Consider the following 27,512-nt stretch of genomic DNA (forward strand, 5'->3'; position numbering starts at 1 on the left):
CTTGACCTCTGACCCCTGACCTTTGACCCCATGAACCCCAAAGTCCCTAGATAATCACTGCCAGTCAGTACATACAATGTACATATATACTATGTTCCATAAAGATACCTTGAACAATTTCCCCGATACGGAGAAAAAAAGTAAAATTTTAACATTTTTACTTGACCTTTTGACCTTTGACCTCATGACCCCAAAATTTCACCACAGAATCTTAATTGGGTAATACATGTATACACTAAGTTTCAAGAAAATATTTTCAGGCATTGCAGAGATATGGGGGAAATAGTGAAATTTTACGTATTTGACCTTGACCTTTTGACCTTTGACCTTGAGCATGTGCACCCAAAAGTTGATAGACACAACTTCACCCCCTAATACACATACATGCCAAGTTTCATTAAGATACCTCAGAAGGTTTTTTAGTTACGCTGTCCACAAAATTCATTACGGACGGACGGAAGGACGGACGGACAACCCGAAAACATAATGCCTCCGGCACCACTTTGTGGCGGAGGCATAAAAAGTTTAGGCACAATGACCAATACACAATGCATGCCAGACGGTGAATGATTGCAAGAGCTCACTTAGGCATTGGCTCGGGTGAGCTTAAAATCAAATACATTTTGGGTTTAAAAAAAGAATGAAAGTAAAAATTTATTCTCTAAAGGGCTCGATTATAGTAAAATTGAGCACTTTCTCCAGTCAAGAAAACTTCATGTGAAGTTCACTGTATCTAGCAGGGGTAAAATAGTGGAATATGATTACTAAAAAAATAATAATAATAATAATAATAACAATAATAATAATCATGATAATAATCATGATAATGATAATAATAGTAACGAGAGCGGCCGTCAAAGGCAGCAGACCCATGCCTTAGCAGCGCTACAGAGTAGTCGCAATACTATACATGTACTATGGGGTCAAAACTACAAGGTCACATTGAATTTGCAGGGATCAAATGATCATCACCAAAATCTAATCGATTCTTCCCTGTCACTATCCAAACATTCACTTCCACCAAAACACTCTACAATGAAAAAGAGTGCGAAGCGGTGATTTTGACATATTATATACTAGGTGATGACTGGTGGGGGAGGGAACAAATCGAATGTTCCACCCGAAGGGGTTTGAAATGCTATTGAGGGAGGTTATAAGTCCCTCGACTTCGTCTCGGGACTTATAGCCTCCTGAAATAGCATTTCAAACCCTGAGGGTGGAACGTTTGGTACATGTTCCCGACAACAAAAGTCATCATCTGTTATATCATATGGGTTAGTCAAATACGTCAAATACGTCAACGTCAACCACCAGCACAACGCACTCGATTGCTCACGCAGAGCCAAATTCACTGTGCGCGGTCCTAGGCCTTCTGTCATTTGTTACGTGAAAATGTTTTCCCATGAGAGAACATTACAAAAATGTTCTGTCCATGGGCGATCATAACGAATGTGCCTCCACCTCGTGACTGTGTTTAGCCAATCACTAACCGGTATTTGACTAACCTATTTAATATATGGTGCTGTGTCCAAATTTCGCCCAGTGTGCCAGCACGACACTTGTGTACAGCAACAGAGCCGTGTATAGTTAGTGCACTACGAAATGGAAGCATATGCACTGCAGTGTGACTGGGACCGAGCAAAATTTTTCCGTGATTGTGAAATGTTCCTCCAACGAAAAAAAAGAATCAATAATAATATGAAAAATCACCAAATACGGGCCATTTTGTGACGACGGAAAGCGAACTTTCACAAAATTTTCACAAATTCAGAAGGACTAGTCCCTAAAATAAACATAAATTTCAGAATTCTTACGAACATTTGAGCAGTGAAGTCCGTCGTCTGGGAGTTCTGTTTTCGTATGGTAGCGGAAAATCGCACAGTAAGAAACGGGAAAATGTTCGGAGTGGTCACCCCATGGGGTCAAAAGTACAAGGTCACACAGAATTTGCAGGGGTCAACTGATTATCACCAAAATCTAATCGATTCTTTCCTGTCACTATCCAAACATTCCCTGAACATTTGGTGCAAATCCGTTCACCCGTTCTCTTGTTATCTTGTACACAAACAAACAAACAAACAAACATACGGAACCCTTTACATAACCCCCTGCTGATTTTCATCGGCATGGGTAATAATAAGAATACCAGTAATAATTACACGGGAAAGAGGGTACAGCAGACACAGAGTTTAGCATAGAAAAGAACACACAGCAGAGAAAAAAATCAGACAAGACACAGAATACGAAGAAAGCACAACACATGGTGAAGAGTGAAGGATCGGTCTTCACCTGGACTTGGAGTACTGTCTCTCCTCCCCTCTGTAACATCACTCAATAGAGTTCCTTTCATGATGCCCAGTGGCTTGCCAGTCATAGCATCCTTTGATCCTCGTAGGTTGAAACATACTGTCAGACTTAGTTCATAACCATCTTCATGGACAGCTGCTGTTACCAACTAGAAATTGAGAACAGTGGATTAATACACAAGTTTACTAACATATTCATATTCTATGCATACCCTGATAACAAAGTTAGTTTGTTCCTAGCAATCAAATACTGCACAAAAGCCTTGCAATACACAGTAGTAATTCATACATGCAAACTGGATTTCACGCATTGAAATGCTTTCAGTGTCTACAAGAGCATGGAATAGTTTGTAAGTAATGTTCTGAGAGGAAACATCTCCACAAATATGCATACATTACTCAAATGGACAATTACATGTCTTAGACACAGACTGTAACATCTCAGCATTTCACGTTACATGGACAAGTCCTAAATTGTTTTTTTTTTTAAAGCGTTGATTTTATCAGCACTGATAAAACTGCTATTTTTTTAGCTACTCCACTATAAAACCATTCTCTTAGAATTTGTAACAATGTGCAACTTGTGAATTGCACATTTACATATTTTGTAGAATTCATTAATACTCAAAAGTCATTTATGTAGAAATGTATATACACTCAACAAAAAAAGTAAGTTCCCCCATAGCATATTTGGATTTATCTCAAAATGTATTTTACGGATTTTCATAATTCAAACGGGAATGGATAAGGAATTTTATTACTCATAACATGAGTGGCAAATCATTGCCACCAGATATAATCATTGGTGTGAAAAAATGCATTTTATGTCAAAAATGCATGGAAACAAAAGTTGCACTTTAGTGATTTGCAATGACTTTTACACAAATAATCAAACAATCACTCATGATTTTGAACTTTTAAGCATGGTTTATTCCCTATCTCTTTTTTTTCATGAGCATACAGTGAAGTAGTTAATAACTGATATGTCCACCATTCGCTTCAATGACCAGCCGGCATCTCTTCCTCATACTGTTAACCAAAGTTTGTACTTGGCGCTGCTCAATGTTGGCCCCATGCTCTCTGCCAGATGCGTTGAATTTCTTGCAGTGAAGTGTCATCTTTCACCTTCTTGCTCGCTTTCCACTTAATGATATCCCAAAGAATCTCTACTGGATTACAGTCAGGGGATCTTGCAGACCACTCCATACGTTCGATGCCATTTCCTTCAACAAACTGATCTACAACTTGAGCGCATGATGCAAAATGGCTATAGGCACAGTAATGTGATCAACCCAAATTGGAATTACAAATCACATGGCTTGTACCAACATTTTCATATTGAAAAGGCCTATTGTTTAAAAAGTATGCATAACATCTGTTTAGTAGGGAAGCACATTGTATTTGAAGAAATTCCTGAGAATTACACAATGTAAAAAGGTCATTTGCCAACTTACATAGGAAATGTATACAATATGCTTCATATAGCCTGAAGTGCAACTTTTTTTCCCATGCATTTTGACATAAAATGTTTCTTTTTTTACACCAATAATGATATCTGGTGGCAGTGATATGCCATTCATGTTATGAGTACCATGGGTAATGAAATTCCCTATCCATTCCCGTTTGAATTATGAAAATCCGTAAAATACTTTTTGAGATATATCCAAAAATGTTAGGGGGGAACTTACTTTTTTTGCATAGTGTATATATGCAGGGTATGCTCTCCAAAAAGCCAGACAGACTATTCTCAAACAGGAACACCTACATAGATTACATTATATCACCAATAATATGGGTTTCATCGGGTAGCTGATTTTCATATCTCAATTACAGGGACATTCCAGATGATTATATAATTTTACATTATGTAGTATATAAATTGATAGTGCCATGTATAGATTTGTGGAATTTATTTGTCCTTGAGCAGACAAACCAATATTCTAAAAACCCAAAACTTATAACATAGAACGAGGATGATGACAGAGGAGGCTCACATATTCGAAAAGTGTAGCAATTCAATTCCATTGCAATACCACTTGCTTTTAAATAAGTTCCCCTGTATAGAATTCATGCATGCTTTCTTCTTTTGTTCTGCTTCCATGAGCACCCAATCAGGCATTTTAAAGTGGAGCTGTTATGTCATCATCCTTGTTCATTGTGATTTGCTATGAAATTTGAAAACATTCTTATTCCTATTGAAATCAATATAAATTCTGTAACACTATATCCAGTGTACTCTATAGATGTCCAAATGCAAAAGCCTGAAAATCATACAGATGTCTCCTTTAATACTAAAGTACATTTCATACTTCTGGTATAAGCAGAAGTGGGCCTGCCTATAACACTACAAATATCCAAGGAATCCCTTTAGTCTATAAGATCCACATCATAAAATTAATGTGGCAATACTCTGACAAGTTGGACATAAAGTCGTTATAAGTACCTTGCCCATCCGAGGTTCCCCAATCATGTTTCTGAAATCTTGGTTGTTCTGGGCATGTGCCTTCAGGTGCCCACATATGTGGTCCATTTGCTGCCTCCAGTACCCTACGAAATGGGAGACACACAGGGTCATGACATATTTATACTATCTTGGTATAGTATGTAAAGCTTCTTTTTTTTTTTTGCTTGGATTATTGACACAAGCACACACACAAAGAGCAAATGCACATGACCATAATTAATTTACCAGTGCCAGAATCGGCTACTGGTTCCCCACTTTGACCGTGATTATTCCTCCAATTCACTTTGACTGTTTTCATAAGATTTTGTGTTTTCAAGGAAATCTTTTAGTCAAGACTAGATTCTTGTTTTAATAGGGTTTGCTTCTAATTTCTGTACTGGCAACTGTATGACCAAAGTTGATGATGAAGTTTACCGAGCTCATGATGTGTGGAATCCATTAACCTGTAATTCAATGGTATTTCCTTCCTCCATGACTACTGTCCATCCATGCTCTTGCTACTAGAGATGTCTAGTAAAATAAAGCACAAGGACAAAAACATGAACCTTTGCTCACAAATCATCTTCAACAGAAGCAGTTTGTGAATGTGAAAAGACTTTGCAGTGTTAGAATGTGATAGTCCTGAGGTTACTTTAACAAGAGCTGATCAAACTTCACCAGAGTTCTACAAACTAAGCAGCAGATCACGAGATAAACACTTCAAAGTAGATTGGGGGATTTGAGCATTTTGTGCAGACCTTGAGGAGCCTGCTCACCGTGAGCGGTCAGTGCCCTCTGCTGGTGTGTTAGTAAGCTACTGGAGCATTTGGCTATGCTTCTAAAGATGATCATCAGGTTGTTGTTGTTGTTGTGTGGATCTGGCATGTTGAAGTTAATAGTCAGTGCGATGTGGGGTAGAGTGAGTGTCAAAGATAGTAAATAACAAGATAAGAAGGCGCACGATAGAAATGGACACAAAATGGCTACCCTACATGACGATACAAAAGAGAGCTAAGTACAAACTCAGTACACCTAGAAACATCATCTATTTCCAAAGGTAGTGGTATTTTTATCATCTTAAAAAGATTGAAAAATTATAGTCATAGCTTTTTTTCGATTAAGGGGATTATTTTGAAGAACGAAATTTTACAGTAATAAGGATTATTTCAAGGAGGTAAAAATTTGACAACATGATCTCACAATCAAAGACGATTGATAAACAACAAAAACAACTTCAAAGACAACGCGTCTCAGGCGAAGACGCCCATCACCTGAGCACACTGTTGTTGTTGTTGTTTATCAAGCGTTTTTGAGTGGTCTCAGGTGATGTACGTAATACGCTCGAGGACCGCGCGCTGTCCATTTGTTTCATACAGGATTAGCGCACACTTTCCTGTCTTTTCAGTTGAGCGTCTTTAGTGAATGTACTAATGTTTGTTGTTGTTAATGTAAAAGCCTGTGTCCAGTGGTACTCTATCATTTGCATCAATGTGGGGGTCTCTCTGTTGCAATCAGGTGTTCCAGTCTTTGCTTGTTGTAATGTTCTGGTTGATGTCCCAGTCAATGTGTTGTTCACGTTGTAATGTTCTGGTTGTTGTCCCAGTCAATGTGTTGTTCACGTTGTAATGTTCTGATTGTTGTCCCAGTCAATGTGTTGTTCACGTTGTAATGTTCTGGTTGTTGTCCCAGTCAATGTGTTGTTCATGTTGTAATGTTCTGGTTGTTGTCCCAGTCAATGTGTTGTTCACGTTGTAATGTTCTGGTTGATGTCCCAGTCAATGTGTTGTTCACGTTGTAATGTTCTGGTTGATGTCCCAGTCAATGTGTTGTTCACGCTGTAATGTTCTGGTTGATGTCCCAGTCAATGTGTTGTTCACGTTGTAATGTTCTGGTTGGTGTCCCAGTCAATGTGTTGTTCACGTTGTAATGTTCTGATTGTTGTCCCAGTCAATGTGTTGTTCATGCTGTAATGTTCTGGTTGTTGTCCCAGTCAATGTGTTGTTCATGTTGTTATGTTCTGGCTATTGTCCCAGTCAATGTGTTATTCATGTTGTTATGTTCTGGTTATTGTCCCAGTCAATGTGTTATTCATGTTGTTATGTTCTGGTTATTGTCCCAGTCAATGTGTTATTCATGTTGTAATGTTCTGATTGTTGTCCCAGTCAATGTGTTGTTCATGTTGTAATGTTCTGATTGTTGTCCCAGTCAATGTGTTGTTCATGTTGTAATGTTCTGATTGTTGTCCCAGTCAATGTGTTGTTCATGTTGTAATGTTCTGATTGTTGTCCCAGTCAATGTGTTGTTCATGCTGTAATGTTCTGGTTGTTGTCCCAGTCAATGTGTTGTTCATGCTGTAATGTTCTGGTTATTGTCCCAGTCAATGTGTTATTCATGTTGTTATGTTCTGGTTATTGTCCAAGTCAATGTGTTATTCATGTTGTTGTTGTCCCACTCATTGAACTGGTAGCATGTTTGATGTCTTTAAATCTGGTTTCAATAATAATCACTATTTCATGACAACATGTGAAACTTTATATTCCATAAGTCATTTTCTACAACAAATTTTGATAAAAACAAAGCCATTTAACCATTCTGTTTGACTTAACACTGTTACATTAAAAGCAACTTGAAAATTGAGCAGAAAAATGCAATATCAACTTCTGCTTGAAATCTGCAGTGGCACTAGAAGCTTGTGTGGCACAGTAAGGCATATCTGTAATGCTATGTCAGTTACTCACATGTATGTTATTGTTCAGCAATATGTAATATCATAGCAGTCAATCTTATTGGCATCTGCATCTATTATGTGAAACGCCATGTATATGTAAAGAGTTGATAAGTTATGATTTTTTTCTTACCTTGACATTCAATCTTGCAAACAATGACATCAACACAGAAAGGCCCTTTCACATTCATACACAGAAGAAACACTGGCTCAGTGTGAAGAGTCCTGTTAACACAAACCTGGAACTTTCATCAACAAGCTGTGAACCAGCCCATACATTGGCAAAAAGAAAATGGTGGAGGTGGAAAAAACAAAACAAACAAAACAACACACACACACATACACACACACACACACACACACACACACACACACACACACATACATACATACACACACACACACACACACACATTTCACAAATATACATAATTTTTTTAGGGGGGTTGTTGTTTTTGTACTAGGTTTTCCTCAAGTGTACAGGTAGTTGACGCACACCTTCCATGAAAAGAGAAGTAGCAAGATTCATTGTAGCAGTAGTAAAAGGAATGGAGGAAGTACTAGTTTCCAGTCTACTGCATACACATGGAACATCAAAATGCCACTTGCTTTCAGAGGATGTAGGTGTCAATTTACTGGATTAAAACCCTAGACACTAGTGTGAAAGATCACCTTTGCCTGGACTAACTGCTGTCAGGGTCAGTTTACGGTCACTCATTGAGTCCATTTTGTTCTTGGCCTCCTGCTGCTCTGCCTCCCTTTTGTGCATCTCTTGCATGGAGGGGTAGAAGATGCCTGCTGTCTGAGTGGAAGCTGAGGCTTTGGGGGGCTCTTTCTTGGGTGTGGTCATTGGAACCCATGATGGCTCTTCATTCTTGTCCACAACCTAAATATGAAGGACACACAAACAGGACAAACATGAGGATGAAAACTTAACTACATACATAGCTTATAGACACTGTTTGACAATGTCCCCATTTGAAAAATCTGAGCCGGATGGTCCAAAACACTCCCAGTCTTTGGTGTAAATATGAAGCTACTGGGTCAAATATAAATTTACATTGTATGCTAACTGCTTAAAGGAAGTGAATATCTGTGATTGGCTGGACTTATATTCAGCATTTCCCCACAAAAGTAACCCCTAAGTCAATTGTTTGGTGATATTTGTTCACATATCTCTTGATAGTGACAGCATCATTCTCAAAATGTTTGAATAATTATGTTCTTTTCATACACTTGAATATCTTCATATGTCTGCAAAGTTTGTTTCCAAAAGTGAGCCACTACAATGTTAAACAGTGCCTTCATTACAACCATGACAACTTTATTAGTTGTTGAACATAATTTGACAGTGGAAGCATCACCCCCATTTATGTTCTGTTCAAGTATAATTCCTTTTTCTAAAGTTATGGTACATTAGCCCACTTTACAGGGTGCAATATGTAAACTTGTACAAAGGGAGTCATGAGATCCTTAAAATAAAGAAATTATGGCAAATTTGGTGTTGCCAGAAAAAAAAAGGGATAAAATCTTGAGTCAGACAAAAATATACAGAAATATACTGAACATGTTAAAGCATACTGCATACCATTTCTGACAAAATATTATGGTATCCTTGTATACTTTGTGGTACATTTTTGTTTTCCTAAAGCAACACCAATGACACAACTGCTTATTTGTCATAACACCACTGGTGTTGGAAAGTTGGAAAAACACTTTGTAAATGAAGCGTAAGGGGTCTTGTTCCTATTCAACAATCTATTAATAAATTTTCTAATTTTTGGGTAATGAATCTATGATGGTCATATTCACTTAATTTGAAGAGGTGATTGAGGGGCAATATCAAATGAGCTGCTGGGTGAATACATTTATTACTGTAGATGATGTAAATGAATACGTACAGTATCCAACAGAAGTGAGTGCACCCCACATGAGCATTTAAAAATTTGAATGTAATTCTTCAAGTTGCTGATTTTAAATAACAAGTCTCACAGAGATTGTAAAATGGACCTGGCGTGATAGGAATTGGCGCAAAAACTAGTATTCGTAATCTCAATTATGAAATATTATGCATATCTCATGAAAATAGTGGCAACAAAAGTGAGTACACCATGTGTAGTATTTGCATTGAAATATGATCAAATCTGGAGTTTTATGGTCCCTGCATTTGCCATAACTTTCCTTAGCATGAAAAACATGTTGATATTACATGGTAGTGACCTAGAGTTTGTGTTCCATGCATGTACACAACCAACTGCTTTTCTGAAAAGTTAGCAAGGGGATCAGTTGCATGTTCGATGATTTCTCCTGACCACACTAGTCACACCAGTAGTAATGCACAGAGGAATACAAGAATTAAAGTGAGTCAAACCCTGACCACTCCAAGAAGTCATCAAACAGGAGTGAAACACAGATAAAAGAATGCAGAGGGGCATTATAAGGCAGTGCTATGTCATATCAACATGTTTTTTGTGCTAAGGAAAATTATGAACAGTGCTGTCGACCATAAAACTCCAGATTCAACCATGTTTCCATGCAAATATTACACAGGGTGTACTCACTTTTGTTGCCATTATTTTCTCAAGTATGCATAATATTTCAAAATTAAGGTTATAAATACTAGTTTTCTGTCTCAAGTCATATCATTCAATGTCATTTTTACAATCTCTGTGAGACTTGTGAGATAAAACAAACAATTTAAAGAATTATATTCAAATTTTTAAATGTTCACATGGTGTGTACTCACTTCTGTTGTATACTGTACCATCATCATAAACATATATGTACATACACAAGTATTTATACTGATCACTCTAGGAATGTTTGCATGCATGTATGTATACAGGGGACACTCGAGAAGGTCGGGACTGTCCACTTTTCCTCGTTACAGCTGATATCTTGTTATATTAGTAGGCATAATTAACATACCATAAAAACATGAATTTGTACATATGGGACTACAGATCATGTTTCAACTGATACTCATAACCTGGCAATGTGTGTGACAGAATTACTCTCCTTTATGTGTAAAAAAAAATTTTTTCTTAATGAATATTTGAATTTGTAAATCTACAGATTGTGTGCGATCATGTCATGATCGTTTGTGAATTCATTGGTATGCGGTTCTGGCAAGCATGTGTTGTGTGTGAAGACTTGAACAAGCTAATGCTTGCCAGCTCTGCGTGTGAGACACATTTTGCATTCATTACCTCCGCCAAGGGGGAGGTTATGTTTTCATTTACCGTTTGTTTGTTTGTTAGTTTGTCCGTGTGCAAAATAACTCAAAAAGTAGTTAACGGATTGGGATGAAACTTGCAGGAAAGGTTAAGAATGATACAAGTATCAAACGATTAACTTTTGATAGTGATCCGAGAATTTTGGGGGAATTTATGAAGGATTTTTGGTATTTTGGCAGGTAGGGTCAATGAACTTGGGAGTTCAGGCTGCATTTGAGGTTTGCATGTGCTGCGCGCACTAAAGTGCGTGCTCTAGTTTCTGCTAGGGCAAGGCGCGCCGTGCAGCTGAGGGTTTAAGACGTAACAAAGGCTTCTATATTGGGAAATCCGGCGACTTTCAGCACACAATGCTATACGTATGGGTGGAAATCACTGATATCTCTATGGAAGAATAAGATCAGTGGTGGAAATGAGCTGCATGCTTGGCGGAGGTCTGCGCTCTCAGAGTGCTTTTCTAGTTTCATTATGCACACGTGTGTGAAGATTGGGAATTCCCTTGCAGAGAGCCAATCATAACATCAGATTGCCTCACACCTGCTACATCATGATGATAGATGGATGCATAGAGCCATACATACTCTGGTACAGTCAGTGCATATAATTTAGTATACAAACATGTGTGCGCACACACACACACATGTAGGTGTACAACATGCAGTGCACTGCAGAAAATACATGACCAAGACATAGTTTGTGTCGCATCATGCTGTAGGTATAGAATCTTCGAACATGATCTTACAGGCAAAGTAAAGCTTTACCCAAAAAGATTTTGCTTTACCTCACTATAACAGGATTAGCAGCTATGCTTTTCTTTATTTTGAAAATCACAAATTTATCTCATTATAGCAATTACAATTGTATCTCGTAACAGCCAATCTCGCTATACGAGTATCGTTTGACATAGACTTGTGTGGAAGGACATTTCGGACTGCGAAAGTTTCCTCATAACAGCAGATATCTCACTATAGCAGTGTTCGTTATATCAAGTTTCCCCTGTATTACCAAAGGGTTGTATGTACATGGAAATGGAATGATATTGACCTAGAGTATATAAAGTTTTCTCCAGATTTTGAGTGATATAAAGGCACATGTGCATACCTGATACGGGGCTTTTCCTCCAACCGTTATATTACTATTTCTGGGATCAGCTCTAAGAGGAGGCTCAATGAGGACACCACAGGAATGACAGAAGGAGGAATAGGCCTGATTAGCAGCCTTGCATCGGGAGCATGTCAAGAGAGATGTGGTTGGTGCTGGCTGTGGGTAGTCAACATACAATGTAGATAAGACTTCATATTAACACATCAGATTAGGACACAAATATCAACGTTGCATTTTACATTTCTTATATGACATATCTGGGGACCGTTTCATGAAACTTTTTGTCAGTGATTTACACTGACAACTGTTAAAAGCTACCGAAATCCTTGCGTCTGATTGGCTGATAGCAAATTTGTCAGTGAAAACCTCCGACGAACTCGTTGATGAAACGCCCCCCAGATCTACTTATGTTTCACTCTAAATCATCAAAGATGGTTTGAAAAAAAATTTTGGATATGTTCTATCTCTTCAAGCGTTACTGTAATAACATGAATGGCATTCCATGACACCTTGTAATTTTTGCTTTTTAGCCTCTTACTGCAATGTCAATCTGAGATAACTTCAATATCTGTCATCAACATTGACAATAACAACACAGAACAGATTTTTTTTTTTGGAATGTTTCATATTCCTGTGAAAACAAAATGAGATTACAAAATCAGCTGTAGTAATCCACGTGAAATGATATTTCTTGAGAGCATTGCATGTCAGTACTTTGAATGAAATGAGGCATGCTACAATGTGATTACAAACTCACAGTTTTAGAATGGGTAAATACAGCAAAGATACTCACCTTAGCTCCACACCAATCACAGTATCTGGCATCACTGTTGTTGACACGTCCACATTTACTGCAGCACAAAAGCCGACCCTTTTGCCCTGGTTCTGGAGGAGCAGCATACTGACTGTAGGTTGGCTGTCAGCAGAAGAGACAAGCATATGTTGCTTTAATATGTTTTCATTCAAATACACTTGCAAGGCATTGTAGTATTTTCAAGTTTTAGGATTTCTATTAATCAGTTTCTTACGAAGTAGAAAATTTTGACCTCGCAGCTCTGTTTATCACGCTCCATCTGCAGTGCCATATTACAGCACACATAAGAATCCTGTAAGTTTTATTAAAACTTGCCCAGTCCCTGAAATGCTCTAAATATTGACATTAAATCTTTAAATTAAGCTTTATAAATAGGTTCACTGTCTATTTGTGTCTAAGTTGATTCTTGCATCTTAAATCATTGTTTATAGAAATCAGAGGTACTAGTAATAAAGTTACATAGAATGTGTTTCTAATTTGACTGACCAAATCCAATTGCCTCTAGGATGATTTGTGCCATATTCTACTAAAATCTGATCAAGTAGTTCATGTAGATCATTGTGAAGTTTCACATGAGAATCCTCACTGTTTAATACACATGTCAATTCCATGTTAGATTCCATTTCAAGCAAGGATACAGTTGTACGATTCCAGAAAAACAGATTTTAATGAAGAAAGACTGAATGACCCTTATATCATGCATGATTCTCTGCCTGGCATGGCTTTAATCAGCTTTGAAGAGTGTGGGACTCACAATCACAATGATCATTTCAATACCAGCTGTGCTACTCCTGGCTCTGACAAAAATGTTTAAAAGTCACATAGATTAGGCCTTTGGAGGCCTCTACCCTGTACAATTGGGCCCCCATGGGGCTACCCCTTTCACTTGAACTTGTATGTCCTTCTACTAACAATAAATCCTTTCAAGTTTGGTATAAGTCTTCAAAATATATATAAACACTAAGGATCAAATTTAAGGAATGACATATATTTTACATAAAATAATTGTTTGTTTGTTTGTTTGTTTGTTTTTAATTTTGGAATTAAATAATCTGCCTGGAGCATATGACTACCTGGTATTAGCATTGTTGTCGATTGATGATTACCATGGCATGCAGCTGAATAGTGCCTACCTTGAGATGCCTGCTGGCCCCTGTCAAGGGGTACTCACAAGTCACACAGTACTCCATGTTGGCAGGATTCCCTGTACCACATTCATCACACACCAGCTTGTCCTATAAATGGCATGATAATGATGATAATGACATTGATTTCAATAATAGTAATAGTTATAGTAATAGTTATAATGATAGTCATTAAACTAACGAGAAATATCCACTGCCATGCAACAGAAGTACATTCTACTTCTAGTATAGGGGTTACATGTTTACCATGATAGCTCTGCATGCTAGTGGAAAATTAAACAAACAAAAAAACAGGCAAAAAGTGTGTCCAGTAGTGTATACAGTCAGCAACCTAAATATGACCATAGGCTTTATAAAAGATGGAATGCTGAAGGCAGCATCACTCAAAACAACAGGAGTCTAGATTCAACCATAATACACCCGAGTACAAAATTTCAACACTACCTGTGTGGCGCACACAAGAAACCAACCAAAGTAAGATCTGTGCCCCTATGAAAGGCACAACACTGAGGACAAGGGGTCTATTCAATTTCATCATGATGCAAGTACATATGAATTTTGAAGAAAAAATGTAAAGAAATATGGATGGAAGCGGACACACAAGAAAGGTACCATGGTGGTGGTCTTTGATTCAGTACAAGGCAAAACATGGGGGCAGCAAAATGAAAACTAGTACAGGACAAGATTTGACTGTTATAACTGTACAAAACATAAACTCAGTCCATCAAGAAATGTGGCCAGTAGAGTGAAGACAAGTCAACCCTCAAATATTCAACCAATTTTTTTAAATAAACAAGTACAATTTGTAACAGTGCTACACCAAAAATTATAAGAAGTTGACTGAAATACCTCAACAAGACACCAGCTACAATATGACCTCTGAGCCTATATAAGGCAGAACACTGAGAGCAGCATTACCAAAAGCAATATTGGGTGTAATTTCCACAATACTGCATCTCTTAACCCGTTGAGGACGAGTCCCGAGTATACTCGGGCAGGTGTCTATGGGAAATGCATGTTGTAGCAAAATCAAACCATCCTCCACGGGTTAATGAGTTTTCAAGAAAATTAATCCAGAAATGTAACATGTTTACTCCATTTGACCCTGTAAAAACCAGAACATCGGAGGCAGCATCACCAAACCAAGATTATGCACAGTCTGATATGTAAAGTGCATATATCTTGGTAAACTCTTGATGTATGAGGTAAAGACGTACACTGTGTGCAGTAGAAGAATGTTGGTCTCACAATTTACTGAGTACTATCTAGTCACAAGAATATTCAAAAATCATTTGGCATTTTACAAAAGAAACATCAGAGTAGCATTATCAATAAGAGATTTTTATGTTGTATTCAGTGATCCAGTATTTGATAGAGTCATATGAAGAGCCATGGGAGTGTGGGAGGACATCTCTTCACATGACTCACCCTGGTACCCTTCATGAGAAAGTCTTTCTTAAAACTTACCCTGAGTTTGATGGAGGCCTGTGGAACAAGTTGTGGAGGTATATCTGTCTCACACACCAAACACTTTGAGACATTGAGTGGTATCATTGAATGACATCCAACACACATACCAAGCTGCAGGAATATAAACATAATGAATTAAATGTTAAAACTAGAAATGTCGCTATGGAGACTGATGCCTCCGCCATAATGCATGATTCTCCCAATAGGTGTATGGTACAATGTCTTCACAATGTGTTATGACAGTTTCACAAAACTGACAAAATATTGAAATGACAGGTTTGTCAGAAATATCTTGAATGTTCACTTTCCTCGAACTAGGTTTGCTTTAATTGTCTAAGAGTGCAGGTACCCGTATTTGGGGAATTGAGAATTTTTACTTGACTTCTGACAGACCCTTTTATAAGTTTATGCATTGAGTTATTTTCATGGTATGAAGAAAGAGTGTCATTACAGTATAAAATATATATGTTTTTCGCATTCAAACCTGGCCTTTGACCCTTAACCTTTGACCTTCTGGCTGGAAATTTCTCAGAGAATCTCCATTAGGGAATACATGTATATATCAATTTTTAGTTTTAAAAACATTAATGTAAGCATTGCATATAATAGTATATGAGGGAAATAGTAAAATTTTGAGGAGTTGACCTTGACCTTTGACCCCCTGACTAGTGACCCATGACTCCTACATTCCCATGAAAATCCCTGCCAGTCAGTACATGCGTATGTACCAAGTTCCATGAAGATACATTGAACCATTTGCAAGAAAAGTGAAATTGTGACATATTCACCTAACCTTTGACCTTATGACATGAAACTCTCTCTGGAGAATCTTTATGCAGTACTAGTACATGTCTACACTAAGTTTCAGGAAAATACCTTCTGGGCATTGCATGGATATGGGGGAAATAGCAACGTTTATTGCATTTGACCTTGACCTTTTTACCTTTGACCTCTTGCCAATGTCACTAAAATCTACTCAACTAATTGCCCCATCATACTTCATCCTTGGACCAAGTTTGGTGAAAGCTGCTTCATCCAGTTTTGAGTTATCACATAACATATAAATGTTAGGATTTGACCTTGATCTTTGACCTTTGACCTCTGTCCAATTTCACTCAAAAACTATTCAAGTAATTGTCCCATCAAACATCATTCTCAGACAAGGTTTGGTGAAATTTGCTGAATCCCGTCTTGAGTTATCGCGTAAACAGATACAATTTAATGATTTGACCTTGACCTTTGCCCTTTGGCCAATTTCACCCAATAACTAATCAAGTAATTGCCTCATCATACTTTATACTTGAACCAAGTTTGGTAAAATTCCACTCAATATTACTCAAGTTATCGCGTAAACGAAAGCGGACAGACGTACATACGGATGTACGGACGGACGGACGGACAACCCGAAAACATAATGCCTCCGGCACCACTTCGTGGCGGAGGCATAATGAATGGCCAATTAATGATATCATTCACACAATACCTACTACACGTACAATCCTGCTCTGGGTATTTATGGAATGGGGCAGAACACTGAAGCATTAGAATGTAATTTGAGCAAACTCAGCACGCCACCTTTTGGCCAAATCAGTGTACATACATTGAACTATTCACAGCAGTGTAATGTTTTGCATGAGAGATAAATTCAAATCTTGATATATAAATATAAAAGTTTGAACCCGTTAAATTCAGCAAAATTTCTACACAGGTTATCCTGCAGTTGTGTACAAAATAGCTCAAGAGGTGATTTTTGTGTGTGAGTGTGTGTGTGTGTGAGTGTGTGTGTGTGCCCCTTTTTTCAAGGAGCAAAAGATTAATTTAATGTATCCATCACACCAATTTTCATGTGTAGAGTAGTGAACAGTAGATTATGGAAGAAAATTTGAAGTAATGGCAAGCATCTTGTAACAGTAGCATCTTGCTGCAGACTACCGGGTATATCAAGAAACTGATGTTGCCCTGCATGAATAGAAGTGGAATGACCTCAAATACACATAACTGCACTATGCGCTGCATGGTCACTATATCACTAATGTAAAATATTTGATTTACAAGACAGGTCTGCAATAAAATTTTCACTTTAAGCTTCAAATCGCATCTGACATGCAATAACAAAGTCACCCATGTTCACCCTAAGTCTCTGTTAAATTGTCCAAAGCAGGGGTAAAAAAAGTTAATAATAAACATAGAAGTGCTTTGGAACACTGAATCAACAGATAAATAAGGCAAAGATTGTCTACAAGATCAAGCTTGTCAGATATCTACTTGTCCATGAAAACAGTCTAATATAAGCTTATATTCCAACCTGAGCAGGTTCTGGAGGAGGAAGTCTGACGTTAGGGAGAGGTGGGACCGGTGAGCCACAACAGATGCAAAACCTTGCAAATGGGTCTGCAGGACGGTCAGCAAAACAAAATATACACCTGCCGGGAGTGGAAAAAAGTCATAATACCGTTAACACAAATTTACATTAAAATCAGTCACCTGAATTGATTCTAGATATTACTTGTTCTTCATAGAGAATAGACCATTTAGAGTGTCTTCAATGATAGTCAAGAAACAAAATCAAACAGATATATGAGGATGCAAATTATAAAATTACAAAGATGTTTCTGGTATTAAGTGTAAGTTATCAATCTGACAGTGAATCATGGTGTGTGCATACAAAGTGTATGTAATGCCATCAAACATTTGGATAATTTCTTGATATGCATGATATAAATTCTTTTCATCATTCTGCTGGTAAATATTAAGACATTTTCTCAACACAGGAAAATGATATTATCATTAAACATAAGACCCATGGGTCCAGTGCTCACCTGAGCAGTGCACTTCACCTTATCAACCACAGGAAAAAGGTTTTTACTTTGGACTTTGGATTCATGGATTACTGCAGATTAATCAAGCAGCACCTCCCTATTCATGGACATTTGGGCTTTGCCCTAAAGCTGGCTAAAAGAGAATCTGGATAATCGATGGCCAGATAATCAAGGTCTTACTGTACTTCATTTGACCTTTGACCTACGACCCCACAGCCCACAACTTTCCCTAGATAATCTTTATCTGGTAATACAAATTACATCTTAATAAAAAAAATGTGCACCGCTGAATAGACATGGGTGAAATAGTAAAATCTAAAGAATTTTGCCTTTACCTTTGACCCTGAACATTGCAACCAAAAGTTGACAAGCACAACTTCATCCACTCATACAATGTACATACATATGCCAACTTTCATGACGATATCTTGAGCCATTTCTGAGATATGGAGAAAAAGCGTGAAATTTTTAGTAGTTTCACTTGGCCTCTGACCTTTGACCCCATGGCCCAAAACTTGCCCTACACAATCTTTATCTGGTAATGCATGTATACACTAAGTTTCAAGAAAAACCTTCAGGCATTACAAAGATATGGGTGAAATAGTGAAATTCTCAGAATTTGACCTTGACCTTTGACCTTCAGCATGTGCAAAATAAAGTTGATAGGCACAACTTCGTCTCCTCATACATACATACGCCAAGTTTCATTTGGATACCTCTAACGGTTCTTATGTTACGCTGTCCACAAAATTGTTTACGGATGAACGGTGGGAAGTACGGCCAGTCAGAAGTATGGACAGGCGGACAAACAACCCGTGAACATGCCTCCGGCAACTCTTCGTGGCAGAGGAATGAAAACTCACTTCAGGAAGTCTGTCTCTCTCTGCAGTCTGTTGGCTTGAGTGAAATTTTCAGGAATCTTCTTCACTTTCTCTTTGCTGTGTCCATTACCAGAATCACTTGTCTGTGAATCAAAAAGTGAAAATCCGTCCTACACAGCATGACAATGTGAATTCAGTTGTCATCACAACTTTACACCTTCAGGAAATGTTCTATGAATGTACATATTTAGAAATTCTTGACATACACTTTTACAAGATGAAGGACATGCTGTATGCACAACAAGAACCTTGGGGTTTACATGCTGTACCAAAGTGTATACTAGATTTAAAGGACAAGTTCACCTTCATAGACATGTGGGTTGAGTGAATGCAGCAATATTAGTACACATCAGTGAAAGTTTTCGGAAAATCCGACAATCCGTTCAAAAGTTATGAATTTTTAAAGTTTCAGTTCAGTCATGGCTGGATGAGAAGACAACTGTAGCTTGTGATGTCACATGAGTACAACGGTATAAAGAAAGTATAAAGAAAATTCAACTCATTTTCACTTTTCTCGCATAACAAAAGAACACTTGACTTCTCTCTTTCAGAAGGCATGGGGAATATTATCCTTAACATACATCAGTAACAAGTCCAAGAAATGTGCACTTTATTCAAAAAGTAAAATTTTGTGAAATTCTCTTTTTATTTTCATTATATTGCTGTACGCATGTGACATCACACACTGTAGTAGTCTTCTCATCCAACAGTAATTGCGCAGATACTTAAAACATTCATAACTTTTGAACGGATTGTCGGATTTTCCTCAAACTTTCACTGATGTGTTCTACTAATATTGTTGCATTCACTCAATCCACATGTACATGAAGGTGAACTTGTCCTTTAAAGAAAATGAATACAACAGAATAATTCTGAAAAATATATAATCATACAATGTCATGAAATCTGTAACTCTGGTTTGAAAAAAATATGACGGGATTATGGATACATGTACATAATGTATCAAATGTTACTATCATGCATCAAGGATAATTACTTTTGTGAAAATTTTAAAGTACATTAGCACCCAAAAATTTAAATTTGAGAGGTGTTAGGACATGTCCTTAGTAACCTAGGCAAAGTTTAGTTATTATTCATCACAAAAAGCTCCCATAACTGAGAAATATTAATTTTCATCATCCGCAAACGACCATGCTGCCGCATCAGTAGCCACATCGCAAAACAGTAGCCGCATGTGGTGTGCACATTTCCTTTCCTTGCCTCTGTCTACATCAAATACTTTCTACTGGTATCGCTTTACATACTCTCTACATAGTATGCCTACATGTACAGGCTGTATGTGCACCATTCCGATGCTATGTCTACGCAAGAATTCTATAATTTGCAGTCCATAGCACCAGTAGGTTGTAGTACTACTACTAGCTAGTTTAACCCCTGGTGGAGCGGTGTGCTGTCGACACAAACATTTTCGGGTCACCGGTGTGGTTAACTTTAATAGTTTGGCCTCCTTCTAAGTCCTTTCTCACAGTTCGATGGGTGCTATGCTTTACAAGGTTTCATCATATTTATCCAGAATTTTTCTTTAGTGACATCAAAATTTCATTAGGAGGTCTATTTTAGTATTTTGATATTTTGTTTTCTGGTATGAAATTGTACACCTTCGTTTCTGCAACATTTAGTCTGCCTTGCGAGTATTCACATTGTATGTAATCAGGGGGGATTGATCACAAAATTAGGCAGAGCGATTTCTCGCCAGACCACACAATCCAGCAACATGCAAACATAATATACGTACATGTGTATACACAATACAGAACTGTGTACATTGCACATGTCGCTGATATGAGAATGTGGGACTGTGGCCTGGCATTCGGCAGCACTGGCCTAGCTGCTGCTGCGTAACATGTACACATATATGTGTGTGTGTGTCTGCAAGTTCAAAAAGCAATACCAAACATCACAGTTTGCACAGAAAGTTATCAAACTACAAACAATAGAATGCAATCAATATCACTTTACGCTTAGTTTGAGATTAAGGCGCTGGCAATTTTAGGCATTTCAGACTGACCTTGTTAATTTGATATCTCTGCGTGAGAGCAACCTCACACTTTCAGAATTCTCAAGGACATTACCAACACAATAAACTACAATGTCAGAATTTATCTAAAATTTAGGGTACAGATACACTTTCATTCTTAGTTCTAATATATGACACTTTAATTCTATGATCTAAGATTCATCTTACATGCCAGAACTTTCAAAGAAATTATTATAACGCATACTGTACTTATTTTTAAGACAATTACAGTATCTTTGCAATACCATGACAGCACAACATTGCAGACGCGTTCTAGAAGTGCAATCGAATGTTTGGCTTATTACATAGCTCGACAATACAAATGTAAGTCTTCACGCAAACTTTTCAATGAAGCAAGAAGTACAATGTATCTTCAAATCAGTTTCCTCTTTCTTTTACAAGTACAGACATATTTTAGAGATTATACACTGATTTTAATGATTGTGAGTCCTCCCTCCTTAAAGGGCAGACAGGACAAAATACAATTAAATGAAAATATTATGAAGTCAGTGTCCTTGAATGGTCACAATGAAATCCAATCCTATCTCACCTTTCCTGTTGTGATCTTGTGACCACGTGACACACTGGGTTTCTTGGATCCCATGCGATTCTCCATAAACCTCGTCCCAGTGGTAGGCTTTCTATATTCTGAACCCTGCACTGAGCCAGGTCTCCTTGTCTCTGCTTCTACCACCTTCTTCAAAAGTGCTGCTGTTGTTTTAGTTGTTGTCAGCTAATTTCAGGTAGGACAAAAATGAGTGGAAATTTCAGATTCCAATCTCTCCATTGCTAAAACAAGAAAAACAGTTTTGACTGCATTTCTACAATGTATGGTAGACCCTACATTGCATCATGTTAACATTTAGCACACATCATGTACCGTGATCCTTCGTATACGCAAATAAGCCAGTTCGGGGTTCCAGTTTGAGCATGAGCAGAAAAAGGTCATTTGTACCGAGAGACAGGTTGGTTTTTAATTTCACTGAGATAAGCATCTGTAATGCTATGATTATTCATGGATCCTTACAAATGGTGCCTGCCAGGATAAACATCCACCTGACAGCAAGCCTGGTATTTGGCAATGTTAACAAAACAGAAAAAGTTTGTTAATGTATTCAAAACAGCACAATGAAATAAATGCTTCCCAAAGTGTTGATTGACGAACCATTCTGGTCATTTCATCTACACGCTTTGTTAGAATACGAATTCCGTAAATTGCTACGTTAGGCAAGCTGCTGCATTATCTCGCTTTGACTTGAGTGAAGTGCCTAACCAACTGAGAAAAATGAAAGGTCATTTGTACCCATGTGCACATGAGCTATCTCCGAACTGGCTTATTGTAATGGCTCCATGCCACTGTGCATACAAATGACTGAGCTTGATGAGGTGTGTACTTTCAAACATCATTTCAAACTAAAAATGGATGTAAAGTTCTATAATTGATGCTTATTGTAACAACTGCACTATGTATCATGGTAATTCTTGGTAAGTATTAAAGCAATATGTGGTGGGGTTGCCGATTCATAGAAAGGAGACTGCTAATTCACTCTCTGGAAAAATACTATCCTAATTCTTAGAGTGAAATGCTATTCTACATTCAAATTGACTTCAACACACAAAGTGAAATACAGATATTTGCAGAATAGTAGAGATTTCACTGAAATGCAACACACAGTTAATATTGAAAAACATATATCATATCAAAGGTTTTTTTTTCACAAAACAGTATTAAACAGTGCTTAGAATCATAAATACAGATTAGATGAGGTCATTTATAAGTTAGTCATATCACATCTCTTCCATCAACTTACACACATATCTTCAGACTTTACTTAAAGTAATTTTCTATTTCAATAACAAAATTAAAGGACAAGTTCACCTTCATAAACATAAGGATTGAGAGAATGTAGCAATATTAGTAGAACACATCATTGAAAGTTTGAGGAAAATCAGACAATCCGTTCAAAAGTTATAAATTTTTGAAGTTTTTGTGCAGTACCCGCTGGATGAGAAGACTACTGCTGTGTATGAATAACTTAGATGTCACATGCGTACAACAATATAAGGAAAATATAAAGAGAATTTCACAAAATTCCATCTTTTGAAAAAAGTACACATTCCCCTGACTCCTTATCGACACATGTTATGGGTAATATTATCCCCCTGCCTGTAGAAAGAGGCAAGTCCAGTGCTCTTTTATTATGAGAAAAAAGTGGAAATATGTTGAATTTTCTTTTACATTTTCTTTATACTGTTGTACGCATATGACTCACAAGCTGTCGTAGTCTCCTCATCCAGCGGTTCCAACACAAAAATTTCAAAAAATTCATAACTTTTGCATCGATTGTCCAATTTTAAAAAATCTCGTCGCGAGGCTTCTTGAATTTTTTTTGTTCAAGTCTCGTGCAACTTTTGAGACCAAATTTGCAACGTCCGCGCATATTTTTACGAAGCCACGCCCATTTTTGTAACGGCATGTCGCCCAAAAACGGGCACAATTTTGTGATTTTGTGTACATTTCCTATGGAAAACAGTGCTCCGTCATGAAAGTCATAAAAACCTGATTATTTTTACAATTGATCACTTTCATTGATTAATTTTATGCTAATTACAGTAGAAAAGTGGTCAGTGACAATTTCCGATAAAAAAACAAAGGGAAAACAAAAGTTGAAAACATAGAAATACATAAGAAATTCTGAAACAATTAAATACATAAGAATTGAAATGACTTTTGGAAGTTTTTGTGATGTACAATTGTTGAATATGCCAAAACAGATTTACAGACCAAAAAGTAGGCTCTCAATGCTTTTAATTAGGCTAAAATATGATCTTGAGCTTATTTGCATAATTAATTAATTAAAATTAAAAATCGATTGTTTCAAAAAATATTATGGCGCAATCTTGTAGATTATGACGTTGGTGTCACGCATGCCAAATTTTGTCACGATTGCACCTCTGATGGCCGAGATCTGGGGGGGGGGGGGGGGGGGGGGGGAATTAGCATACAGCCAAAAAAGCCCGGCCTGATTAAGTTTGAATAACCCAGCAATGATGATATTGGTTCTAGAGCTATATACCTTCAGTCCAGGGCTTTGGTTCCTTGCTTCAGCCTCAAGTAAACTCTCTTCATCTGTCTCATCGACCTCCTGCGGAGTCCACTCCACAAAGAATGTCTTACTGACCACAAAGCTTTCCCTGCTCTGATCCCTGCAATGAATTATATAAAGAAAAATATACTGTATACACAAAATATTTCGCGAATTTTGCGAGTCAAGTGCTATTTGTGAAAATAAAGACATGCGAAAATATAGACTCTGATCCCCAATGTGAATTTGACATACGCATGTACTCTTCTCTGTTCAGCACAGGACTTGATCGCGAATTTAACCACTCACGAAATCATCGGGAATTCCCGATTTGCGAAAATTTAGACTCGCCAAATATATGGCGTACAACAGTAAACATCTCTAAGCTTTAGACTGAACAGATCAGTGGTTCGAATTACTGGTCCATGCTTGAGAAAATGAATGACAAGTAAGCATGTTATAAAGCCCCTATTATACTGTCCCTCATTTAAGGTAAACTGCCCATGTTCAGTCAGCTCTGTTTGACTTGAGCCCCACAAGATTTTACAGTCAAATGCACTTATCTTGTCCCCTTTATCAAGAAAATGGGTAAATGAAATGCAACTAAACTAAATATGTCACCCTGCACCACAAAGCAAACAAAAAGTCGCCAGACATGAATTTTCAGTAAAGACTATATTCTGAAAGAGCAGACCTTAAGCTTTAAAATGATATATTATTCAAATCAAATGGACTCTCCTAACCTATCTAAATATTGGAAAGAATGCACAAACTCAGGAAAAGTGTGAACTAAGAAAAGAGGGTTGCTGAAGTACAGTGTCTATTCAAGCGCTTAATCTTTACCAAGCCGTGCTGGCTGTGCGATGAATGAGACAAAAACTGGATATATCGCTACAGTGACTGATATGCCTCCGCCATAATGCATGGTTCTCCTAATAGATCTATAGTACAATGTCTTGACAATGTGTGATGACAGTTTCACACAATTGGCAAAATATCAAAATGACAGGTTTGACACAAATGTGCTGAATGTTCACTTTCCTAGAACTAGGTTCAATTGAATGAATGATTAAAATGTCAGAGTGCAGGTATTTGGGGAACTGATGATTTTTACTTGACTTTTGACCCTTTTATAAGTTTATGCATTGACTAATTTTCAAGGTCTTGAGAAAAAGCATAATTTCAGTATCAAATGGGAAAATAGCATAATCTAAACCTGGCCTTTGACCTTTGACCTCTGCACAGTTCCAAAGAGAATCACTGTTAGGTTGAACATGCATAAATATGTAAGTTTCATGATGATACCTTGAGTTACTTTTGAGATATGGAGGAAAAAGTGCAATTCAGCACTTTCACTTGACCTTTGACCTTTTGGCAAGAAACTTCCCATAGAATATATATTGGGTAATACATGTATACATCAAGTTAAAAAAAAAAAGCCTTCAGGCATTGCATAAATATGAGGAAAGTAGTGATATTTTGAGGAGTTGACCTTGACCTTTGACCCCCTGACCTTTGAACCATGACCCCCAACTTCCCTAGATGATCACTGCCCATTGGAACAAGCATATACTAAGTTCCATGAAGATACCTTGAACCATTTGCGAGATATGGAGAAAAACATGAATTTTCAACCTTTTTTTCACAAAATAACCTGTGACCTTTGACCTTTGACCCCATGACCCTAAAATCCAAACAAAGTATTATCCCCCAGGATATACCCTCATACCAAGTTTGATGTAAAACCACCACACAGTTCTTGAGATATCGACAAAAACAAAACGGGACGGACGTACGGACGCTAGGACAGACGGACGGACGGACGACCCGAAAACATAATGCCTCCGGCCACTTCGTTGGCGGAGGCATAAAAAGGAAGTAAACCACCCGAGTAATAACAATGAAGAGATGATCAGATTAAACTGAAATTAAGCATGCCTCATTTACACATTCTGTCCATAATTAATGCCAACTTTCAAAGCAGTAGCACTATCTTTTCAAAAGTTATTAGAGTTGAAAGTGAAGAGTGTGTACAAGGTTTTTCAGAAATGAAAAAGGGACTACAAAGACACACCAAATCACACTATTCTACAAAAAATGTTCGAGATAAACTGCTAAAAAACACACTTTCCCGCCCGTTTTATGACCCCAAATTTTAGCACAATGTAAAAGAAGACTTGCTCTTTTAGAAAATATGAAAAAGTCAATATTGGCTAGGTTGACCCATTTCACGTATTTTCAGCCCTCACGCAAAATCAGTGTGTGCCATTTTTTGTTCATTTTGTGATGCACGGTCACATATAAGACAGGAAAGGTAAGAGAGAGAGAGAGGGAGAGGGAGAGATGGAGGCATTTCTCAATATCTTGATAATTATACCACAAGGGTGAATAATCCTACTTTGCAACAGCTACAGCTTTGACTGTCCTCTTTCCCTCTGTAAGTCGGAAGGGTCGTTGGTAGAGGAAAGTAGTTCTCTCTCCAAGCTGCTGGTATGGATCAGGTTTCTTTCCATTGATGGTGTAGTAGATATTTGTATCTGGAGTTGCTGCAAAAACATCAGCAAAATCTTGAATGGGTCAAAAGTAGATTTGCCTATTGCGTGAAATTCCAATCACTATGAGGTCTTTGTGTAAAAGTCTAAGGGAAACATCAGAAGCGCACACATCATTAATTCATCATATACATTAATATGCTTTAACAAAAGATGTATGGAAACATGCATGTAAGTTATCCTCAGCCTGGGGGGAAGAGGTATTCCAATTTCTCTTGTTAATCATACTTAGTACTTTTAGCAGTGATTGACACATAATGTCATCCATAGAACCTTGGTCTGGAAGGTTTTTGTGGGCGTATCCAATAATCTGTTCAAATAAGAATGGCATGATTTATAATATCATTATAGACGAGATATGAAACTTTGTCACATTAAGACGAGTTAGGAGATACTTTGGGGGGGGGGGGGGGTCATCAGATATCGGTCGCCCGTTACAGACACATCTTCAAAAGGACAGTTAGAAATCGACGTACAGAAGTATGGTCTCATAAATTCAAAGGTAATCACACCCTTGCATAGCATAAGGATAGTACTTCAACTTTGCCTCTGAAATCAATGGCAGCATTCATTATGTACACCAGCAATTGCATCTTGCATCAACTTCCCTTTATAAGCTAGGTACCAGTGCAATGTGTCTCAACATATTGTATCATTCAATCACCAGTTATTGACTTACAAGAAGAAAGATACCAAAGTGAATGCTTTTTACCATGTTACTCAGGGTGACTTCTGCATAATACTCTGTTCTATATACAGAGCTACCAAGTCTCACGCATTGTGAGTGAGACTCAAGCATTTAGGGTCTGTCTCACGATCTCACACAGGACACCCATTTTTCTCACGCATTGGGAGCATAGCTTAAAGGATTAAAGTAAGAGTTGCAATTGAAGGCA

At 37.6% G+C, this 27,512-nt stretch overlaps 1 protein-coding gene across 1 annotated transcript in view; it reads right to left on the reverse strand.

Annotated features, from left to right (window-relative positions):
• Nucleotides 1-27,512, reverse strand: part of LOC139718002 (double zinc ribbon and ankyrin repeat-containing protein 1-like) — a 76,038-nt gene that overhangs the window by 36,855 nt on the left and 11,671 nt on the right. The window contains exons 3-14 of the mRNA XM_071629490.1: nucleotides 26,463-26,610; nucleotides 24,056-24,185; nucleotides 21,529-21,711; nucleotides 18,923-19,023; nucleotides 17,546-17,663; nucleotides 15,238-15,351; nucleotides 13,759-13,860; nucleotides 12,605-12,727; nucleotides 11,809-11,967; nucleotides 8,147-8,360; nucleotides 4,750-4,853; nucleotides 2,290-2,455 (exon numbers count right to left, since the gene is read on the reverse strand). Coding sequence (XP_071485591.1) covers nucleotides 2,290-2,455; nucleotides 4,750-4,853; nucleotides 8,147-8,360; nucleotides 11,809-11,967; nucleotides 12,605-12,727; nucleotides 13,759-13,860; nucleotides 15,238-15,351; nucleotides 17,546-17,663; nucleotides 18,923-19,023; nucleotides 21,529-21,711; nucleotides 24,056-24,185; nucleotides 26,463-26,610 — 1,662 coding nt within the window. The remainder of the gene's footprint in view (nucleotides 1-2,289; nucleotides 2,456-4,749; nucleotides 4,854-8,146; nucleotides 8,361-11,808; nucleotides 11,968-12,604; nucleotides 12,728-13,758; nucleotides 13,861-15,237; nucleotides 15,352-17,545; nucleotides 17,664-18,922; nucleotides 19,024-21,528; nucleotides 21,712-24,055; nucleotides 24,186-26,462; nucleotides 26,611-27,512) is intronic.

This window comes from Diadema antillarum, unplaced genomic scaffold (genome assembly GCF_040938485.1).
Source record: "Diadema antillarum isolate AM-2024a unplaced genomic scaffold, OU_Dant_1.0 scf00000087, whole genome shotgun sequence".
In the NCBI taxonomy this organism is placed as follows: domain Eukaryota; kingdom Metazoa; phylum Echinodermata; class Echinoidea; order Diadematoida; family Diadematidae; genus Diadema; species Diadema antillarum.